Source organism: Perognathus longimembris, chromosome 11 (genome assembly GCF_023159225.1).
Source record: "Perognathus longimembris pacificus isolate PPM17 chromosome 11, ASM2315922v1, whole genome shotgun sequence".
Lineage (NCBI taxonomy): Eukaryota > Metazoa > Chordata > Mammalia > Rodentia > Heteromyidae > Perognathus > Perognathus longimembris.
In genome coordinates, this window is record NC_063171.1 from 53,676,510 (window position 1) to 53,695,647 (window position 19,138).

At 40.4% G+C, this 19,138-nt stretch overlaps 1 protein-coding gene across 2 annotated transcripts in view; it reads left to right on the forward strand.

Moving 5' to 3' along the window:
- The window catches only part of Kcnh1 (potassium voltage-gated channel subfamily H member 1), a 301,959-nt gene that overhangs the window by 36,767 nt on the left and 246,054 nt on the right, over window positions 1-19,138 (forward strand). For both annotated transcript variants that reach the window (XM_048357386.1, XM_048357384.1), the window contains exons 4-5: window positions 6,526-6,654; window positions 13,387-13,505. In XM_048357386.1, the coding sequence (XP_048213343.1) occupies window positions 6,526-6,654; window positions 13,387-13,505 (248 nt within the window). The remainder of the gene's footprint in view (window positions 1-6,525; window positions 6,655-13,386; window positions 13,506-19,138) is intronic.

Below are 19,138 nucleotides of genomic sequence, written 5' to 3' on the forward strand. Positions count from 1 at the left end.
TGTTTCTGTAATAGTGTTATATATTTTGTGATATTAGTTAAATTCAGTAAGCTATATGGTTTTCTTACATCAATGGTAGCTAACAATATTGAACCAATTCAGCCAGTATTTACTTGACTACTCTTTTGTGAATCTATAGTACTTTCCATTTTCAAACAAGAAAATCTAGACATGTCAGCCTTGGGTAAAAGTAGCACACCCTCTGGACAATACTCCCTTGCATGTGGATCCATAATTTGTGGTGTGGCTGTTAGCCCAGACTTTGTGAACACTGGATCAACTTTCCAGTTTGAGAAGCCCAAGAACAGCATCTTTCAGTGGTTCTGCTGAGCTAGTACTTATGGGAGAAGCCACCAGCCAAGAGCTTATTGATTACCTCCAGTAGACTTAGGTTTGGGCCATATCCTCTCAGCCTCTGAGATACAGGCAGTCTAATAGTGGAGATAAATCTAGTAGGCAAAGCAATAATATTTTGCCTATTTACAAATGGCTTTCTTCTGTTTTTGTCCCCTATGGAAACAATTGCTTAATTATGTGATGGATATCAATCCTAAATCATGTACATATTAAAAACAATTCCTATTTCTTTTTTTCTTTATGTAGATCTGTGTTTATTAGTTTAGTGTTTCTGGGGATCAAACGTTGGAATATGCTAGGCAAGTACTCTATCACTCAGCTGTATCTGTAGCTCCTTTTATCTTTTAAAAGACTTTAAAAATAATATAGGAATGCAAATTTTTTCTGTCACTATTTTCCTTCATGATCTTGTGCTTTATAGTATACTTAGGAAGCACTTCTTACTCAATAACAACAAAAAAAGACTTTTCCACTGTTTCATTCCAGTACCATGCTAGTTGTGTTAAAATATTTAGAACATTAAATTGTTTGGAATTTACTTTTCTATACTGTGTATCGTTTGCATTCTAATTTATCATCCAGTTGTTACTTAGAACTATTTACTAAATAATCCAGCTCTTCTTTTCTGGTTTGAAATCCTTTTGTTTCCCCAGGCCAAATTCTCACACACGGATGGGTTTGTTTTTGTCTGGAATTCCTTTTGTAAATTGTTATATATGTGAATTGAATTAGGCTACTTACTTGGGTTCCTGGTACCGACAAGGGGGATGATGCCATTGTAGCTCTTCCACTGTATGGACTGTGATTAGTAGATCTCAGCATGTCAGGACCTGGGCCCACTGTAAATGCTCAATAAGTGATTACTACTATTGTCATTGTTTCTTATTTGGGGAACAGTAGCAGTGATTCTTGGTTACTTCATGCATGCCATTACTGGTTTCCCCAAAATTTCTTGGCTCCGGTTATACCTTTATTTTTCTATTTGAGTCTATTTTGAGTTTGATTATTGGGGAAAAACACTTAAAAGCACAAAAAAGATCTGACTGAAGTTGCATTCGATTTATAAAATGGGGAGATTTGGCTTCTTACAAAATTGAGTCCTCTCATCTGCAACCAGTGAAATTCTCTTCCTTAGTTTAAATTTTGTTTTATGCTCTTTAGTTACATTAAAACCTAAACATTGATTTTTCTTGCTTTTCCCTTGGCATGGTTTAGATGGGCTCTTTCCCCTCAGATAAAACAGAATTTCATGAAATACTGGGAGATATATTCCTTTGTAAGCAATTCAAACTACTCCATGAGGTAAAAAGATTAGAAGGTACATTTCTTATTACTGTAAAATTATCCTTTAATAGTTGTACAAAAGGGTTTTAATTCAACATGTCAGTTTGTGAGAATCTCATTATTATTATTAGTTATTATCATTAAGTAGTGTACAAAAGAGTTGCCGTATAACAAAGCAGTTCATGAATACAATGCATCTTGATCAGTGTCCCCCTTTCTCACCCATCCCTCCCAATCCACCCAAGAAGAGGCATTTTGATCCCATAGATGAAGAATTTAAAATAGCCAAACAATGGTGACTCATGCTACTTAGGAGGCTGAAATCCGAGGATCATAGTTCAAAGCCAGTCCTGGCAGGAAAGTCCTTGAGACTTTTATTTCTAATTAACTACCAAAAAAGCTGGAAATGGAGCTGTGGTACAAGTGATAGAGAGCTAGCCTCAAGCAAAATAGCCCAAGAACAATGCTCATGCCCTGAGTTCGAACCCCAGGACCATCACAAGAAAAAGAATAACAATGAAGAAAGAAAAGAAATAGCATTACAGACTTATAATGTGTAAATTTGTACTTGACCTTAAAGCTATTATCTCTGTTTTAGAAATGAGAAACTGATGTTGCAATGTTAAATTGTGATAGTCAAGGCACACAGAAAAGGAAGGGAAAGGGCTTCATCCGGGGCTTTGGCATGCCAATTCAGATGTTCTAATATCAAGTGGCTACTACTTCTCCCTGGTATTGTCTTTGTCTTTCTGTACTGTCATGTTTTCTTAATAAAGTTGACCCCCAGATCAACTGGTCTGCTTTTTCAAGTCTAGTTTCTGGACTCATCAGAATGGCTCGGTGCCGTGCATCCCTTCCCAAAAGCCAATCATTGTGGCTTGGTTTATTCTATTGCTGCTGAACATGGTCCTGATGCTATTACAGAGACCTAGTACAGAATTAGCCCAGGGTAGGAGAATGATTGATTGAGGCCCCAAATTCTCTCATATATGTGAGCCTTGTACCCTGTTATCTGGATGCCAGGACTGAGGAATGCCACAGCCAGGTTAGGTTTTAGGGTTCGTTACTGTATTCCCTAAGGGAGTTATCATAGGGATGCAACTCTGTGGGACTGGGAAGAAGTGATTGGCCTGGAATTTCCTTCCCCTTCAGCATCTGTAGCCTGGAAAAAGCCTCTCCCCAGTAGCAGCCTCAGTGTCTGCCATAAGTAGTGTTATAAGATGCTGTGTGTTTCCTGGATTTGTATATTGATCCTTCTTAAATAGAGGATTTACTATTGACTCTTGTTATTTTTATAGAAGCAGAACATCAGATGCTGGCTTTTCTGTCTTTTCATAGTGGATGTTTGCATGGAAAGGCAGAACTTTTGTTTTATCTTTCTGGTTTTCCCTTTGTGTGTACATGAATGTTTGTGCATTGATTCTCTATCTACTGTTTTGATGGAATAGACCTGCTGCAGAATCTGGGTTTGTCTACTGTTTTGATGGAATAGACCTGATGCAGAATCTGGGTTGAGAGGGACTTCCGGGAGCCACCTGTCCTGCCCTCCACTAGCAGAAAGCCATTGTCAGATGAAGATGGCTTCTGGGTATCCTTAGGGCATCTAGAGGAGGTGGGAGAGAACATAGATGGGTAGATATATCTAGGCCCTAGGCAGTTCACTCTCACTTGAAGCATATATTGAAATGAAGATAAAAACACTGCTTTTAAGAGGAAGGGTTTGTAATTACTGGCCTATGCCATCTAGGAGGCACTCATGTTCTCTTCTGGAAGGGTTTCAGAAATGATTATTTAAGTCAATTCTACTTGTGTTACTACTTGACTTGGATGAGGGTAATTTGGGATAGTGGTAAGTCTGAGTGTCTGAAGGCAGTGGACATAGGCTGTCTGTCTGTGAAACTCAGCAAGTATGTCTAGAGGGCCCGCCCTAGCAGAGTTGTTGCACATTCCCTGGTGGTGCTTCCTGGAGTGGCATGATGAGACAGCTTCATGTGGCCCTGTACATAAAACGACATTAGATGCCTTTGGGCTAGTGGCACAGGATTCTTGAGACAGAGAAAGTAGATCAGGTCTCTGCTCTTGGAGTGGATCATGATATACTTAAGGAAATAATTCTCAGTTGTTAAGATTTGAGGAGGGAAATACATAGCACTTTCCTTCCTTGTCCATGATGAGAACCAACTGAAGCATAGGAATCAGGCCAAAAGAGGTTAAAGTCTCACTACATGTGACGAATAAGGCTGGCCCTGAAGAGCAGTTTAGTTTATATTTGTCGAGAATATATCTCTAGAAATGAATCCTACTAACAGATAGATTCATCTACCTTTTAAAAGTTGCATTGGAGAGCTGCAGGCTCTTCTCCCCACCAGCCATCACTCCTGCCCTAAACTTCCCTCCTAATCTTTACAGAATGAAGGATGATGCAGAACAGAGAAGATGTCCAGTTCTGGGCTCCCAAATTACAAACTCAGGGGGGAAAAGCCTAGAACGTTACATTAAAAGATGTTCTTCTGGAAGAAAATACCAGATCAGGGAAAAGAAAGTTCCTTCCATCAACAAACCCTGTTGATCCGCTCAAGATGAACTCAAAGGCGATATATGCCAACTATATGAAATTTTGGGCACACAGTATATATTTCAGTATAGAAAGAGAATGATCAGAGTACCATGTATTCGATTAAAAACATCTCCAGAGAGGGCAGTGGATTCAGTTTGGTGGAGAGAAGTATCAAGTTTAAACAGACTGGCCTGTTAAAATGGGGAGAGTTCAGTTGCAAGCTTGAACTGTGGAAACATACAAACGGCCTCCCAATGTTACTCATACAGTGGCTTTCATGATGACAGAGACAGAGGCGTCATCAACCCCAGTAGTTGGAATATACAGATTAGATGGCACAGTCCCAACTGCACAAGTCCCCAGGCAGCAGGCCCAGATGGTGTGCTGTGCAGCGCCTGGCGTGTGCAACTGCAGCAGGGAAGAGGATGGGAGTGAGGGCTCCAGCAAGATGAGGCTCCTGGTATTGGACATCATGAGAGAAGGTCCTCTCATGTGATTTATTACTTGTTCGATAAATTAGCAGTGTTTTCTGGACTCCTTCTGAAAAATAACTGTACCAAGGATTCTTTGGAACGACAAAAAAAGAGATTTAGCTTTTTTAAATGTCTTACTAGTTAGGATACATCTGAATCCTGTAAGGGGGCAGGGCCAATGGCTGTGATGTTTCCTTTTGAGTTTTCCTTGAAATGATTTCCATCTGTGTGTTGCCATTACATATTTTAGGAATATTCATACTTATGTGTAAATAAATGATATATGTAAATATGTAAGCTAGTTCTTGTCAAGGTAGATTGGTTAATTTTAATGCTATTCAGAGATGTTTGTCTGTTCAGAGTTTGATGTGATTGAGAGTAGAGAGACAGACCCAGGGGACCTCTGGGAACTCATCTCCAAGATTCAGTGAATTGTCTGTTCCATATCTCATAACATAAAATAATCTATATGACATGCCAAGCACAGTTCCTGGAACACAGAGAACTCTCTAAAACTTAGCCATATGGTGAAATAGTTACTAGATTTTAATTTGAAAATGGTTATGAAATAGTATACAAAAATCATCACATCATTATCATGTTTTTTTCTGCTAGATGATGTTTATTAACTAAGGTATAAGAAACTACCTAGAGACTAACATGTTACAGCTCTGTGTCTCATTTACTTTTACATCACAGAATTAATTGGTCCTTCTTGATGCCATGTCTGCTATGGGCAAAAAATGTTATTTAAGCCAGGCACCAGCTCATGCTTACAATCCTAGCTACTCAGGAGGCTGAGATCTGAGGATCTTAGTTCAAAGCCAGCCTGGGCAGAAAGTCCATGAGACTCTTAACTCCAAATAACCACCAGAATATAGGAAGTGGCGCTATGGCTCAAAGTGGTAGAGCACTAGTCTTGAGCTGAAGAGCTCAAGGACAGCATCTAGGCCCAGAGTTCAAGCCCCATGACCAAAAAAAAAAAAAAGGGTTTTGCTTTAATTTCAGAATATAGTAGAATAAAAAATTATAAATAAAAATGTTATTTAATTGCTTTTGTAGGAAGCAAGAGAAATTCTGTCATAGAAAAGTCAATCAGATGTGTTCTGTGCCTACTTCCTTGTATGGAAGAGGACAGTGCCTATAGAGAAACTTGTTTGTCCTCTAGCTGAGAATGAAGTCAAACATTCATTGAACTTCTTAAGGCATTAATGGGATCACAGTCCAACTTGGAATCCTTTTCTGGGGAGGCTTTGCTAGGGGAATCCTGGGACGTTCCTCCATGTCTTGCCATTTGCCATTGTATTGAACCTTTAGATTTTTAATTTTAGGGAGGGGGATATAGAAGGGTAGTTTCTGGCCTATGCTTGATTGAACATGTAGGAAAAGTTGATGGACTTGCTAAATTGACTTTCACTGTGGGGCCCTTTTGCAATGGGAAGAGTATGAAGCTTGAGCTTGCATGGTCTTTTGACCATGGTTGGCCATGCCCATCTTGGCCTGAATTCTTTACTATTCACCATGTGGTCTCAGGTAAGTCTTTAGGTCTCCATACCTAAATTTCTTTTATGAGGTCAGGTGGGAATTCAAACCTCTTTCCTAACTGTCTTACAAAGGTTAAGAGCTCAGATCTTGCCACATTATTTGAACAGAAGAAAATCCCCACTGAGTCATCACTATAAAAGTTTTTTTCAGAAAGAGAAAAAAATTAATGGTGTAACACATTGGCACCTGAAGGAATGAGGCCATTAAAAATGAATTAATGTTAGTACCTATTCATTCCCAAGCTTTTGCTTCCATAGTCCCTCCAATGAGAATGCAAATTACTGACCAACATTTTAATATTCCTTTCAGGGACACCTGTGTGGTTCTTTGTGAAAATTGCTCCAATTCGCAACGAACAGGATAAAGTGGTTTTATTTCTTTGCACTTTCAGTGACATAACCGCTTTCAAGCAGCCAATTGAGGATGATTCATGCAAAGGTTTGTAATTCTAATTTGTACAAATGCATTTTTACCTTTATTTTCCTTGACTGTAGCTTTTGCTACAGAGAATTTGATGTTGCCAAGGCAATCTCTGTCCAAAGATCAAAATTTAAACTCATTTGTATTGGATACAGTACTGTGCCATTCTTCAGTATATTAAGGGAAGAGAGAAAAAATTGTTTTCTGAAGCATTTAGTCTATCTTATACCTTTGAAATTTAATCCTTTCTAATGATGGGTGGAGGAAAGCAGAGCAGATGTGGTATCATGGGAATCTTTTCAGATTTTCACCTGGTGAATGTTAGTAGCACAAATGGAGCAGGCCCTGGTCATATCCACTGGACTTACATGCAAACTTGCTTAGAGCTGGATGAGTTCTACCACTTCCAGATTGTTATAGCAGATGTTACCACATCTCTACCTCTGGGGGTGACTTAATGAAGTCTGTGGGTGGTTAATTCATTATGAACATGGAATTAGTGAGGCCAGGGTCTTGAGTGACGTTTCCACAGGGGGTCATTTAATCAGCTCCATAACTACAGCTTGGAGACATATCATATGCATGGAGTGTTTAAATACCATTGGAAATTCAGGAAAGGAGATGATAGGATTTCTGGAACAAGTATCCTTGAAGAAGTCCAGCTTCCTGGGACATAATATTTTCAGGGATTTTGGATCAGGTAGTGCTATTTCATATCTCTCTTCTATAGCTTCAAAACCAAGAGATCAGGAGCTGTTTAACCTGCCAGGTCTAGGTGGCTTTGGGGTTAATTTTCTAGATCTATCAAAAAACACCACTCCTGTGATTCTTCAGAGATGCAGCAGAGAGATGAGAAGAGTAGAATCTAGGGAATAGTCCAACTGTGTGTAATATTCTGGATATGACAAAGCTTGGTTGTTAAATGGGCATTCCAGGAAGATGTAAAAACCATTATGTGGATGTCTTCGAAGGCCTATGTCCTCTGAGGGTATTTTAAATCCTGGCACATTTAGAGACTTAAGTTTATAGAGTTTAGGCCATGGTTCTGGGTATACCAGTGTATCCTATTCTTTTTCCAACTGTCTGTCAGCTGAATATAAATCCATTTCAGCCTGCAAAAGCAGGTTTTGAAGATTACCAAGATGCAGTCTCTTAACCAGTCTTCCAGCCTCAAGTCTCTCTTCTTGCAGATTTGTGATTAACAGTTTCTAGTTTCTGATTAGAAAGTTTCTCAGTGAGACAGGTGACTCATTTGTCGATCATATAGAAAAGCCCCTTGTTTATAACTTAATAAAATCATGAGCAATATCTGTTACTACTAGCATATGTTAGTTATTCATGGGGGATTTCCTTATTGATGAATATTATTTTTAAGGCAGTCAGGTATTTTGAGACTTACACTTTTGCAAGTTTTCTCTTTGAAGAGAGAGGAAAATGTTCCTCATCTGCCATGCCAGTGTGTGCTATTGATTCTCATGAAATCTGAAAGAAGAGATAAATCAGAGTGATGTAGTGAGATTCCCCCAGGTTTATTTTCCAGGAATAATATTCTCTGCTTCATTTAATTTGCCTCTGTGATGAATCATTACAGATAAGAATCTCTCTCTCTCTCTCTCTCTCTTGCATTCATTCTACTCCCTTTTAGCCAAGATATTCTTGCAAAGTATTAATCTTTTTTTTTAAATCAGTGAAGTAACATGGCTAACATGTGGCTTCATATATTAAAAAAATTAGAACATCTTGCTACACATACACTTTGCCCTTAATATAAGAATCCTGCTAGTGGACCAAGTTTACTCTTTTCTCCAAGACATGACTTTATAGGACAGACTTTACCCAATGTTATGGCAGATATCTTTTAGTCCCTCCCCCTTGTCGTGTCACCATGCCCCTGGTCCACTTTGATTTGATGATCTGCTTAGGACAAAGTCACATTTTCTAATAGCCTGTTTATGATGGAAGAACATGATATTTCACAGACCTTGTTAGTTGTAAATTATAAACTTCAGTTCTGGCTGCAAGGATTGAAATTAGATGGAAACTGTGCTGCCATATGGCTGGATTGTTCTGGCTTGACATCTCTTCTTGGATGTGCTCTTAGTGGTTCATTTCCAGCTGAACCAGCTGGATTTGCAGTACAGCATCTCTGTCAGCATTAAGTATCTTAAAAGTCTTGCTGACCAAGGCTTGTTTAGAACTCACTTTTGAAATGAAATGGAAGAGTGGATATTCTATAACCCAAGAAAATTACCAAATAATTGTTCTTTGGCATTGTCTCGAGGACTGTTTTGCTACCACCAGATTTAGTCCTTTAAGTCAACTGTGCTCAAATTGTCTTTAAAATGATTTTGTTTTCTCTGATCAAGTTGGGGTTTGGAGCCTGAAAGTGATGCAAGAAACCAGTTTGTACTGAATGTTTTCCATAAACAACTCATGAAGGAACAAGCACAGGGAATAGTTAAGACTTGACCATTTTTGTGTGTGACATCACTCCCCTTCTACCTAGAGTTCTATAGATTAATGATGGCCCTGGGAACATTGCCTGATCTTCCATTCCTTTCCTGTTTTATTGGTTCTCACAATCCTTTTTTAATAAGCTACTAGGCTCTTGATTTCTTCATTCTGTATGCCCACTTTTGATTTCCCCTCTGACACAGTGCTGACACATGCAAGTTGAACAAGCTTTTCTGTTCTGTAATAGGTGAGAATTCTTGGGTAAAAGGAGGATCCATAGTACACCAGAGTTTTCATTCATTCCTTATACTTTTTCTTCATTGAGAGTAGGCTGCAAGAGTTTTCCCTGATCATCCTCCATTCTGAGTAGTGCAGCTTGGGCATAGGAGAGAATTAGAATGTGAGGCTCAGAACTTAACTTTTCCTACATCTTAGTCACTAAAGATATGCCTCTTCTTGTTACCTCTTTTACAGTACCAAGTAATCTCATATTAAAGGAAAGAATTCATATAGAAAGATTCATGTCATTAATTCTGCATGTAGAGTCAAACCTTAGTCAAATGCAGTTGACAAAAGAAATTCAAGTCTCCATAGATTTTTTTTAAGGACCAAAGATTTAGATTATTTGAAGGTAGAATTTGGCAAGCTCTTGTAACTGCCAGCCCTTCTCCATGAGCCTTCCTGTGGCCTATTTATGAGGCCCTCATAAATGGATATGAGCTTCAGCCTCCTGCCACTCCAATACAAGCATTTAATCTCTCTGTCCTTAGGATAATGGAAGGGTAATGAGTTAGTGATTATTACCTAAAGAAGTCATGCTATATTTTTTTTCATATTTGCACACTCATGGGGAAAAGACTGTGGAAAGGAGACTTGAAGACACTTAGGCATTTGTCCACACTGCTCATTTATCTGTGTCCACTGTTCTCTGCTAGATGTTAGGTTATGATATCAGCAGCTCTAAGAGAATCTGTGACTGCATCTTAGGACCAGTCCACCCTTTGTCTTTTCTTGTATCCTGGACTAATTTTCAGAGGAACTGGAATTCTACTTTATTCCAGAACCATCTCTTCTGGAGTAGAGAGGATATAAGGCTTGTGGGATAAAATAGCCTTACGACTGGCTCATTCAAGTTGAAACCAGTAGTCATTGTAGAAAAGCAATCATGTGACCCAAAGCTAGGAATAAGGGCCTAGGAAATATCCATTAGCCGATTGTTAAATTACATATCATGTTCCCTTTCTTCTGTTCTTCTCCCTTGACTCTTCCTTTTCCCTTCTGACCTCACTTTCCCAGTTTTCTTGATTATGTACTGCCTTCTGTGTTCCCATGACACCCATAGTACTTCTTATGTCTAACTTTCTGATGACATTTGGCACAGCTGGAGAAACCCTGGGTAGGAACTTCTTCATCTAAGCTCAGTTCAGTGTTACATTTCTACATGAGATGCCATTGGAGAAGTGGGTATAGACATGCTTGCCAAAGAGGGAGGCACAGAAATATCTCCCCAAATGTAGTAGAGTTTGTGAAATTGCTTATTTTTTGACACTTATATGTCTTGAAAGCCCAGACAGAAATAGGGTAATGAAAGGGGAAAAAAGTATTTGTTCTTCATGTACAATTATCAATTATTTCATACACACACACACACACACACACACACACACACACACACACTTCTGAGTGTCTTTTGAGTGGCTGGCTTCATGCCAAGTGCTGAATGTAAGGAAATGTCACAGAGAGAAATGTTAGAGAGTACTTGGAGAGTGGACAGAAAGGTAAGCAAATATGAACAACAATGCACAGTCAGCATTTTAGTTACTATTCTTGCTTATGACATAATTCTGGTGGAGATTTTTTATCTCATAGCAGAGAGGAAGCACAACCTTGTCAGGGATGAGGCACAGCCTTCAAAGACATTCCCCTAGTGGTCTCTTTTTTTTTTTTTTTTGCCAGTCCTGAGGCTTGAACTCAGGGCCTGAGCACTGTCCCTGGCTTCATTTTGCTCAAGGCTAACACTCTATCACCTAGCTACAGCGCCATTTCTGGCTTTTTCTCTATATTTAGTGCTGAGGAATCGAACCCAGGCCTTCATGTATGCAAGGCAAGCACTTTACCACTAGTTCATATTCCCACCCCCTAGTAGTCATTTCTTCCAGCTAAGCTCTACCTACTCAATTTCTACAACCTCACAGAATAGTGCCACTAGCTAGGGGCCACGCCTTCAATACATGGGCCTATGGGGACATTTCATATTCAAACTGCAGCATTCTACCCTGGTGCCAAAGGCTGCATTTAGTCCATTTTCAGGCGTCCCCAAAGTATTAATGAACAGTTCCAACAGGGTTCAATAGTTGAAGTTCAAAGGTTCCTCTGAGACCCAGGGCAGACTCCTGGCTGGGAGCATCCTGTGTGTACAGTTTATATATTTACAACACATAATAGTACAGACAAACACTCCCATTCTTCAAGGGCAGAATGGGAGAGGAACAAGGGAAGGAACTGACCAAAGCAACCTTGAAACCCAAAGCCTTTAGCTCCACATCTGGAGTGCCAGGTTTCCAGAAGTCAGCCCCAAAGGGTCTGGCAGCCCTGACCTGGTCTTGCTCTTTGCAGTCCACATGGCCTCCCTCCTAGGCTGGCTTGACTCATTGCCTGCAACTTCTCTCAGCAGATAGCCTTCATTCCAGGACTCTCCAGCATCCTTGGATTTCCATGGTAGTAGCATTTGCTCCGTCCTCAAGGCTTCATGCATCTCCTTCTCAGGGGCTCCCTGTAAGGAATCTGACCCTGAGCTCCCTGTGGGGCAGCAGTGGTGATGGACTGGAGGTAGTGGATGGGTGGAGGTAGTGGTGATAGGGTGGTGCCAATCATTTTTTTAATTGATCCCCCCAAATATACTCCTCTGCCTTTCTTGAAAAGATTTATAGAATTCAGGCCCAGGCTGTTTTAAGCTGAGAGGAAAGCCTGACTCTGAAAGAGATTTAAAAAAAAACAATAACACATTGTAGTCTACATTTCCATAGCACACTCCAGTGAGTAATTTATAAAAGCTCCATTTGGGAGAGTCGTCAAAGACTCCTGCAGAGTTACCTCCTGTTAACATTAATGGAACCCCCACAGCCCAATCACTGTGCACCACTTTCCAAAGTGACACTAGCGGTCCTCCATCTCTGCTTCATGGGGTCAAGGTGGATGAAAGCACCAGGAGCTTTTTGTTAAAGCTCAGCGCTTCAAGAAAAAAAAAAAATATATATATATGTACACATATGGCCTCTGGCTTAGTGATATTGACCAAAATTTATCCAGATCATGATTCTTAAAAATTGTGCAAAAGGCAGGCCATTCTCTCTCCTTAATCACATTGTCTTGTGGATTCCATCTGTCTTGGAAAGATGCTCCAGGGTAAAATTTGGAAGATGAGATTTCTTTTACAAGGCACTGAATTTAAAGTTACACAGTCCTGCTGTGAGCTGTCATATACGAACAGTTTCACACTCTATTTGCTCTACACCCACATCCAGGGTTTTGGGGTTCTTGCTCTGGAGAAATCCGACAGGCTTTCAGGGATCCTGGGTGCAGCTGCCATGATCTTAACCTTGAGGCAGACAGGGGTTTTGCATATTGGAATGGCTGTTTGTTTTCAAGGGCCTTTCAGAGCAGTAAAGCTCGTTCAGACTTGTTCAATTCTCAGGAAAAAAACCTGTCCCCAACCATCCTTTTTTCTTCCCCAAGCAGACAAATGGCAGCTATTGACTATTCTCCACTCGTGCTAGGGTTGAATTCACTTTTTCTCCTGGTCTTGGAATGGCTAAATGGCTGGGAGGGCCATTTGATGAGTGTGCCCATTTAAAACTCAGGACTAGCTCGGTGTCTGCATATCAGGCCGTGGAAGCAGCCACACAAACAAATCAGAGAAATATTTTGACTGGTGGAGAAGCTTTGGGCCAGAGAGGAGAAATCTGAATTCTAGACTTTTTCTCAGTCTAGGTGTTCTGTGCCTCAGTTTCCATATTAGTAGGAAGGTACTGAACCCTGTTCTATCTATCTTTTACTTTGTGCTGTAAGCCTGGTGAATTGCAAGTGCCTGGGAAAAATAAATTGCTGCATCATTTTGAGTGTGTGAACATGCTTTTCGGAGTCGGGAGCCTTGCTGGCGGGGGTGGGGAGTGACTCATGGGAGGCTCAGTAGGACATTTGGGGTGTCTGTTTCTGACAGTGTGACTGGTGATGTGAATGCCTATGCTTTTTCAGGACGTGGTTGACTGTGTCTTTCTGCTCTTCCACACCCTTCAGGCTGGGGGAAGTTTGCTCGACTGACCAGAGCACTGACAAGCAGCAGGGGTGTCCTGCAGCAGCTGGCTCCCAGTGTGCAAAAGGGTGAAAATGTTCACAAGCACTCCCGCCTGGCAGAGGTAAGGGCAGGGGGTAGTCATTTCAAAGCTCACTTCTTGGGGGCATGTGGGGTGAGAAAATGGCACAGAACTAGTGTGCTGACTTGGAAGGGACCGTCAGGACCCGTAGAAAGGGAGGAGAGGCAACTTTGTCTTGGCTGGGCTACAAACCACTGTGTGTGACTTAGGGAAAGTGACTTCAGCCCTGTAAGCCTTGTATTTTCACTCATGTAAAAGCAGACTAGAGAAAGCTATATTCCAACTTGCATGGTATCTGTTTTTGAGGGCATAGGAAAGGAGCTAGAGGTGCTTCATACTCATAAAGGTTTTACTTAAAAAAAATCAGTTTTGTTCTTTGAACAATGCATAATACTATAGGAAAGACACAGGAAGAACAATAACTTATTATTATAACATATAATAATACACAATAACATTATAATAACTTATTATAACTTACTATTATTACCTTTTTGGTGTTCATTTAACCCTTGTTTTTGCATATATTATGTTTCCTAAAGAACAACAAATTCATTTGCATGTGTTAATAACTGTGACATATGGGTGCATGTGGAATGAAGTCATGTCTTTTCTTCACTTTATATAACCATCAACCTCTTTCTGGTTAATATAGCTAAAAAATACTGTTTTGATAACTTTCATAGTAAGGGAAACTCATGTTCTCTCTTTTGCTGGGATAAATGAGAGGCTGAGAAGCCTTGATAAGGTGTTTAACCAGGTTTCTTGCACACAAATCACTATGAACCTCTGGTGGTTCTGCCTGCTCTTCTTTCTTCAGTGAACCTGAGTGGGACCAGGTAGGGACATTGAACTTTTCACACTGCAAACCTTCATCTACTTGAATGTGGCAGTATGAACTGTCCGTTGGCCTGGAGATAGCCAGTTCATGCACATCCCCCCCACACCCCATCTGTGTCTGGTTGTGTGGTCCTTTTGGATCTGATTTCTGGGTCCTGTTTGGCCAAGGTAGAAATTGCTGGCATGGTGTGGCTACAGTGAGTGCTCTGCATACCAGCAGCACATGTCGAAGGAGTTGACTACAGCAGCCCCTGGCAGCCTTGGGGAACATTCATTTGCATCACTTTAGAGAAGGAAGGGCCTACCCTACTGGATGTTGGCAATTTCATTTTTTTGTGGGCTTGGCTTATGATAGAATATTAAAAAGGCTATCACGCCACAGGCTGCATTTTCCACCCTGCATCTTTTTAAAAAAATAATTATTTGTTGTCAAAGTGATGTACAGAGGGGTTACAGTTTCATACGTTAGGCCATGGGTACATTTCTTGTACTATTTGTTACCTCCTCCCTCATCACCCCCTCCCCCCTCCCTTTTTCCTTCTCCCCCCATGAGTTGTTCAGTTGGTTTACACCAAATGGTTTTCCACCCTGCATCTTACGGTTAACAAAATAACCTCTCCCCAGATCCATACCTCTGCTCACTCCCATCTGGCTACACTGCCCCCCTTGTTGCTCCTTGTGTGCATACATTAGGCCTATTTGTTCTGTAGATGGCTGCAGAACCTCTTCATTGTAAGTCTTTGCCTGAATATTTTCTCCAAGTAGCTACCTGAAGCAGCCAGTGTTCTTTCCAAGAAGCAGTGGGATATTTACATATTAAGAGCTTTTTTACACGGAATTGGCTATGTGATTGTGGCAGTTGGCTCTACAAGTTCAAAGTTCAAAGGTCAGGTTGGACACTCTGGGGATTGCCAAAGCGAAGTACACAGAAGAATTTTCTCTTCTTTAGGGAAAGCTTAGTTCTGCTTTGAAGACCTTTGAAGCATATGAGGCCCACTCAGATCACAGAAAATATTCCTCTATTCCTGAAAGTCAGCTGACTGTAGCTGCTGATCACATCTACAAAATTGATTCACAAGGACACATAGGTTAGGGCTTGCCTGATAGCTGGGTACTGTGGCCTAGCCAAATGACACATGAAACTAACAATTACAGTTCACCCCTTGATTGATGCCTAGATGCTCATACACATCTCCTTAAACTGTACTTGATCTTGAAAGAAGAGAGGTAGATAGCCATCCTTCTGTACATGATCATTGTCCTACATGCAAAATGGAAAACATGCCTACCCTCTCAGCAGAAGACACAAAGTCCTTGGAGATCATTTGTTTCCTTTGTATCTTGAGCTTAAATACCCTGGTGTAAATGTAACCATTATCAGTACATCTTATATCACAGGATAAGAGAAAAAGAATGGAAGAAAATACAAGCCAAACAAAATAAGAGAGAAATACAGTTCCTACTTCCCTGTTTTGATCTGGGGTTTTTTTTTTTTTTTGCCACCTTTCTTTTGTTCATTTGACTTCAAAAAATTGTGCTATTTTAAAATATAATTAAAATTTTTATTGTTATTATCAAGGTGATGTGAAGAGGGGTTACTCTTCCTTCACTTCCAGTTTTTCCCTCCTGTCCCCAATCACAGGTTGTACAGTTGATTTTCACCATAGTGTCTAGTGAGTACCACTGCTGCGTTTGTTCATCCTTTGTCTCTCCCTTTCTGTGCTTCTCTTACCTTTCAAATACAGATAAACAAAGAAACAAGAGAAAAAAAATTGTGCTGTTAGCCGGGTTTTGGTAGCTAGTGCCTATAATCCTAGTTACTCAGAAGCCTAAGATCTGAGGATTGCAGTTCAAAGCCAGCCCAGGCAGGAAAGTATGTGAGACTCATCTCCAATTAACCACCAAAAAGCCAGAAGTGGAGCTGTGCCTCAAGTGGTAGAGTGCTAGCCTGGAGCAAAAAAGCTTAGGAACAGTGCCCAGGCCATGAGTTCAGGCCCCAGGACTGGTACATACACATAAACACACATACACACATTGTGATGTGGTGTTCACTGATAAAATACAAGCACTTAGAACCACATCTGGCAAAAAAGAAGTTGCTCAGTACTGTTTACCTTATTTTAAAAATTAGATTTAATAGGGCTGGGAATATGGCATAGTGGCAAGAGTGCTTGCGTCATATGCATGAAGCCCTGGGTTTGATTCCTCAGCACCACATATATAGAAAATGGCCAGAAGTGGCACTGTGGCTCAAGTGGCAGAGTGCTAGCCTTGAGCCAAAAGAAGTCAGGGACAGTGCTCAGGCCCTGAGTTCAAGCTCCAGGACTGGCCAAAAAAAAAAAAAGATTTACTAAATTAAAGAAATGATGTTAGAATTTTTTGTCTACCTATCTGTTATAAGTAATTACACATTGATTCCAATATGAGCTGAAATATTAGAAATATTTCATCCCAAGGGTAGGCCCGGGTAAAGCCTATTGATTTTATTGATCTTTTCAGAGAACTAGCATTTGCTCTTATTGAGTTTCTCTACTGATTTTTTGTTTCCTATTTCATTGCTTTCTACACTAATTTTTGTTATTTATGTTAGTTTGCTGACTTTGGGTTCAGTTTGCTCTTCTCTTTGTAGTTTCTTAAAGCAGGAGTTAAGTGATTGATTTTTGATCTTTCTTCTTTCTGATATATACATTCAATGGTAGAAATGTACTGCATGAATTGCATGCTGTAAGTTTTCTTTTCATTTAACTAAAAATATATCTTAATTTCTTCTGAGATTTCTCCTTTGGCCCATATGCCATTTAGAAAATAGTTATTTAATTTCCAAGTATTTTTTAGTTTTCTAGTGTTTTTTTTTTTTTTTTTAGTTCCTAATTTGATTTCACTGTGTTCTGACAGCAAACATGTGTGTGTGTGTGTGTGTGTGTGTGTGTGTGTGTGTACGCACATTTAATTTTGTTAAGGTGTTTTTTGACCCAGAATGGCTGTACTAGACAACTGCTCTATGTGAACTGTAGAAAAACATGCATTTACTGTTGTGTTAAGTTTTCTGTCCCTGTACAGTAATCCCTCACCTAGTACAGTTGTCCTTAGCTATATTGTGGCTCACTTATCACTACTTCGCGGATTTTCACCTATTGAAGGGGTCTCTGGAATATAATTCCCGGCATAGGTGAAGAATCACTATTTAAGCATAAAAAAAAGAACCTATGCTACAGTGAAGCCGCAATAAGTGAACTGTGATACAGTGAAGGACGACTGTATCACACTACCTGAGATTTACACACAGGAATCTGGGGTACAGAGGTACAGAGGCTCATGCTTGTAATCCCAGCTTCTTGAGAGGAGGAGATTGTGATTTGATGCCAGCCCGATCAAAAATTTAGCAAGAACCTATCTTTTTTTTTTTTAACAGTTTCTTCAGTATTTATTTATTTATGCCAGTCCTGGGGCTTGGACTCAGGGCCTGAGCACTGTCCCTGGGTTCTTTTTGCTGAAGGCTAGCCCTCTGCCACTTGAGCCACAGCGCCACTTCTGGCCATTTTCTGTATATGTGGTGCTGGGGAATGGAACCCAGGGCTTCATGTATGAGACAAGCACTCTTGCCACAAGGCCATATTCCTAGCCCTGCAAGACCCTATCTTAAAGAACAAATTAAGCATGGTAGTCACACTGGTAATACTAGCTGTGTGGCAGGATTGAGGTTTGATGTTAGCCCCAGGTGAAAAAGTGAGGCTGTGGATATGGCTCAAAAGGTAGAATGCGTGGTTATCAAGTTCAAGGCTGTGAGTTCAAACCCAGTACCACCAAAACCCAGCCCATGCAAACAACCAAACCAAAAGAACTATGATGCATGGTTTTAGAAGTTCAAGCCCATCATGTGACAGACACAGTGGGTCTAGCCCTCTAATTGGAGTGTAAGATGGTGGTGCTGGGGAGTATATGATGAGAAATGGATGACCTTGTGACCAGGAAGCAAAAGAGAAAGGAACTGGTGTTCCACCATCCACTCCAAGAACACAATGCCAGGGACCAGAAGACCTGCTAGTGGCTTTTGTCTCCTAAAGATTCTGCTAGTTCCTAAGAGTGTCACACCAAGTACCAAGTCTTCAATACGTGGACCTTTGGGGACACTCAAGATCCAAATTAGAGCAGCTGTTGTCGGATGAAATTGTTTATGTAACTAGATCTAGTTGATTGATGGTGTTATTGAGTTCCACCATGTTCTTACTGATTATGTCCTGTGGATAGGTCCACTTCTAGAAGGTTGTGGATACCTCTATCTACAAGAGTGATTTCATCTGCTTCTCCTTGAAATTTTTGCTTATTTATGTTGATGATCTGTTAAGTTCACACATATTACATATATTGTTATATCTTCTTAGAGAATTGTTACTTTCATTTTCTGTCAGGCTTGAACTCAGGACCTAGGCACTATCCCTGAGCCTCTTTGTGCTCAAGGCTAACACTACCACTTAAGTCACAGTGCCACCTCTTGTTTTTTGAGGGTTTAATTGGAGATAAGAGTCTCATGGGGACTTTTCTTCCCTGGCTTGCTTTGAACCACAATCTTCAGATCCCAGCCTCTTGAGTAGCTAGGATTACAGGCCGGAGCCACTGGTGTCTAGCTGAGAATTGTTACTACTATCAGTACTATAATGCCACTGTATCATCAATAAATTTGTTTGCTGAGTCTGGTCTGTTGGAAGTTAATATGGCTTCTCCAGTTTTCTCTTGATTATGTTTGCTTGTTAGGTACATCTTTACCATCTCTTTACTTTTAATCTCTATTTGTCCTTGCCTTTTACAGTGGTTTCTCTAGACATGTGCTTGTAACT